The sequence below is a fragment of the Apis dorsata genome, unplaced genomic scaffold, assembly GCF_000469605.1.
Source record: "Apis dorsata unplaced genomic scaffold, Apis dorsata 1.3 scaffold_161, whole genome shotgun sequence".
Lineage (NCBI taxonomy): Eukaryota > Metazoa > Arthropoda > Insecta > Hymenoptera > Apidae > Apis > Apis dorsata.
In genome coordinates this window covers 975,588-979,795 of record NW_006263450.1, presented here as the reverse complement: position 1 = coordinate 979,795, position 4,208 = coordinate 975,588, and the positions used below count along the sequence as shown (strand labels likewise).

Sequence of the window (4,208 nt, the reverse complement as noted above, 5' to 3'; positions counted from 1 at the left end):
TATATATATATATTTAAATATTTCTGTATAAAAATTTATTAATTCTATTTTGAATTTGAAAATTGAATTTTAGAATTTATTAATTCTAATCTGTTAATTCTATTTTGTTATTATATTTATTATATATACCAAAATAGAATCCGTTTCTAAAAATTATAATTATAGTTTATGTATAAACATTACTTATTATAATATATAAAAAGCAAAAAAAACTTTTAATCAATTTCAAAATTTATTTTTATAATAAAGAAAGAAATTTATAATAACAAGAATATTTATTATAGGCAAATAAAATCGGTATTATGTTAATCTTATATTATATTGTATGCTATATGTAGTATACAAGTAATATTAAATTGATACAAATAATATCTTATAATGTATCTACTTATTTACTCATATGGCTATATTATTTGAATCGTAATGATCGATACTTTTCGTTGCTTCTCGACTTCGATTAATCGAATCGTTTTATGGGGTAGTTAGTAGATTTCACGATATTCAGTGTGTCTGCATAAAGACCGTTATATAAAAAAAATTATTTCTTTAATGTGTTATTTATTATCTACGTTTCGATATAATTTAAGTCATTTTACATCGTCTTGTTAGTTTATTAATATAAATTGCAAAATGAGTGAAAACGCAGAAATTACAGGAGTAATATCGCCAGAAGATGCAGCCAGAGCGGAAAAATTTAAAGAAGAAGCAAATGAGTATTTTAAAAGTGTGTTTACAAAATTTTCTTACAAATTTGTTTTTGTTATTTAATTTACATTTAAATATCAAATTAAGAAAAAATTCATAATTATTATTAAAATAACATAATTTAGTCACGTGTACATTTAAAACTAACCCAACTTCTGTAACATAAATGATCATTAAATTATCGAATATAATCTTATTATTAAAAATTAATAATTTAAAATAATCATATTGTTTATTATATCATTATTATAAATCTTAAATAATTTATTTTAAATAATTATTTTTATATCTAATATTTTACAATCTATTTATGATGATAAATTTTATATATTTTTTATTTGATGTATTAAATAAATAGTGTTTATTTTGACAATATAAAAAGATTTAATTAGTAAAATTTTATTATAATTTTAATGCATTTATAATAAATATTGTAAATAATTAAAATTTCATTGATTATATTTTTTATTTTCAACCATCTTATTTTTAATTTTTTTTTTTTTTTTCAGATCAAGACTACACCAAAGCTATAGAATTATATACTAAAGCCATAGAATTAAATCCTACAGTGGCAGTTTATTATGGAAATAGAAGTTTTGCTTATTTAAAAACAGAATTTTTTGGATATGCACTTACAGATGCATCAAAAGCTATTGAATTAGATAAAAATTATGTGAAAGGATATTATCGTAGAGCCGCAGCTCATATGTCACTTGGGAAGTTCAAATTAGCTCTTAAGGATTATAAAACTGTTACTAAAGCAAGACCAAATGATAAAGATGCAATGATTAAATATACAGAATGTTGTAAAACATTAAAAATGTTAGCCTTTGAAAAAGCAATTTCTGTAGAAGAAAATAAGAAAAATATAGCTGATATGATTAATTTAGAAGCCATGGGTAAATTATTATATTTAATTATTGTATAATATTATTAATATTATAATATTGTTTAATATTATAATTATTTGATTATGATTATTTCACGAGTTTTCTAAAAGAGAAATTTTAATTTCTTATTCTATTTTATAGCTATTGAAGATGAATATACAGGGCCTAAACTTGAAGATGAAAAAGTTACATTACAATTTATGCAAGATCTATTAGAATGGTATAAGAAACAAAATAAATTACATCGTAAATATGCTTATAAAATTCTTTTAGATGTAAAAGCATGGTTTATGGCACAACCAAGCTTAGTTGATATTACAATTCCTGAAGATAGTAAATTTACTATCTGTGGAGATATACATGGACAGTACTATGATTTACTTAATATATTTGAATTAAATGGATTACCATCGGAAACTAATCCATATGTATCCTTTATAATAGTATATAGATTAGATTACTATATTTTAATTTATTAAAAATTAATATTTTAATTTACTAAATAAGTACATTATTAGTACAAATGAAAGAAAAAAAAATAAAATAAAATAAAAGAATACATATGTATTCATATGTTTCTTAATCATTATATAGTTATTCAATGGAGATTTTGTAGATAGAGGCTCCTTTTCTGTAGAATGTATATTCACCTTATTTGGATTTAAATTATTATATCCAAATCACTTTTTTATGTCTAGAGGTGTGTTTTTATCAATCTATTTGTATCATTAACATATATTCATTCATAGTAAAATAAATGTTTAGGTAATCATGAATCTGCCACAATGAATCAAATGTATGGATTTGATGGTGAAGTCAAAGCAAAATATTCTGCTCAAATGGCCGAATTATTTACAGAGGTTTATAATTGGCTTCCTCTTGCCCATTGTCTTAATAATAGAATACTTGTAAGTTTATATATAATCAGACATAAGTTAAATATGTATAATTATATACACATAAATCAGTGATGTACATATAAATCATAATGTTTATGGATTTCATAGGTAATGCATGGTGGATTATTTTCAAGAGATGATGTTACATTAAAAGAAATTCGAGAAATTGATAGAAATAGACAACCACCAGAAGAAGGATTAATGTGTGAATTATTATGGTCAGATCCACAACCACAACCTGGAAGAGCACCTAGTAAAAGAGGAGTTGGTGTTCAATTTGGTCCTGATGTTACACAAAATTTCCTTACTATAAACAATCTTGATTACATTGTAAGAAGTCATGAAGTAAAAAATGATGGATATGAAGTTGGCCATGATGGAAAATGTATCACTGTGTTCTCTGCTCCAAATTATTGGTATATAAACATATATTATTGATTAAATTCTATAAAATTAATTAATATAAAAATATTTCTTATTTTTTATTTATAGTGATACTATGGGTAATCGGGGTGCCTTTATCACACTTAATGGCAAAGATATGGAACCTCACTTCACATCATATGAAGGAGTGGTATGTTACAAACTAATTAATAATTTTTTGAATTTCTAATAGCACTATATGAATGTATATTTTTTTCAGCCTCATCCAAATGTAAGGCCAATGGCATATGCTAATTCTCTACTAAAATTCATGTGCTAGTGGAACACCCTAGGTACTGTTGATAAATAAATGAATAACAATAACTGAATACGAGTAGCCCAATCAAAGTGTGCGTAATATATTTGATACCGAAATGGAGAAGGTGAGAAAAGCTTAGGCTTCTCCAACAATAAAATACTGTATTCTTTTTAGGAACAAGAATATCTTCTGTATCATAATAAATACAATGAAGGTATAATATTGATGGGTACAAAAATGAAAGAAGTTTGCTTGTTTTGACAACTGGCGAACAGATGTATCAAATTTTCTTGTCTATGATAAGAACAATGCCTCATTAGCAATTTATGTTTCATTTTAATGAAATGACGCAAAGAGAACGTTTCTATTTTGTACCCTCAATTAAACCACCTTATTCACTAAAGATATTAATGTTCACGCACAAACTGAATAAATGATCTCAATGATCTCAACAGATTAACTTATATTCTAATATTTGCAGAAGGTGCTGAACATGTAATGAACACACCTGTTATTCTTTTAATTTATTCTTTAAGGAATAATGGTGGTTTTTATAAAATAATAATTATTACAAAAATATCTAATACATATGCGATCTAGCATGACTATGTAGTACAATTTTCCAGCCAGTCACTATTTGTCACGTTATTTGTGATGACTACTTTTTCATAAATTTAACGTGATTGGAAGGATCTCTTTAATCTAACATTTTGTTTTTTTGTTAATAATAAACGATGTTTATAATGTATTTAAATTTCATATTGTTTTTCTTAAAAAAGAGAAATTATGCCTTAAAAAATAAGAGGAAAAATTTCTTCCGGTAAGTTATTTCGATTTTGACGATTCACAGTAATAATTTTACATCTTTCATCTTTATGAAATTTTTGAAATAATGATAAATATCTTGGTGGTACTTTATGTACTTGAGGTATGGTTGCAATTACAAATGATTTATTTGAAGTTCCAAAAAATAATTTTACTATTTCATCTTGAAATTTTTGACTAAATAATTCCATTTTTCCAATTTCATCT

General features: G+C 23.9%; 2 protein-coding genes across 2 annotated transcripts in view; one reads left to right on the top strand and one right to left on the bottom strand.

The window, feature by feature from the left end:
* Positions 1 to 452: 452 nt before the first annotated feature.
* On the top strand, positions 453 to 3,930 carry LOC102679490 (serine/threonine-protein phosphatase 5). The gene is made up of 8 exons (XM_006613702.2): positions 453 to 724; positions 1,215 to 1,604; positions 1,737 to 2,023; positions 2,190 to 2,295; positions 2,361 to 2,503; positions 2,603 to 2,910; positions 2,987 to 3,068; positions 3,138 to 3,930. Exons 1-8 carry the CDS (start codon positions 631 to 633, stop codon positions 3,195 to 3,197), a joined length of 1,470 nt encoding a protein of 489 aa, XP_006613765.1. The 5' UTR covers positions 453 to 630; the 3' UTR covers positions 3,198 to 3,930.
* LOC102679617 (cancer-related nucleoside-triphosphatase homolog) overlaps positions 3,318 to 4,208 on the bottom strand; it is a 1,911-nt gene continuing 1,020 nt past the window's right edge. The window contains 1 exon segment of the mRNA XM_031509500.1: positions 3,318 to 4,206. Within this exon segment, the coding sequence (XP_031365360.1) occupies positions 3,968 to 4,206 (239 nt within the window). The 3' untranslated portion in view covers positions 3,318 to 3,967.

Coding starts and splice junctions, on each gene's coding strand:
- LOC102679490 (XM_006613702.2), top strand. CDS start 631: ATGAGTGAAAACGCAGAAATTACAGGAGTAATATCGCCAGAAGATGCA. Junction 725..1,214: donor AGCAAATGAGTATTTTAAAA/GTGTGTTTACAA, acceptor TTTTTTTTTCAG/ATCAAGACTACACCAAAGCT. Junction 2,911..2,986: donor TTCTCTGCTCCAAATTATTG/GTATATAAACAT, acceptor TTTTATTTATAG/TGATACTATGGGTAATCGGG.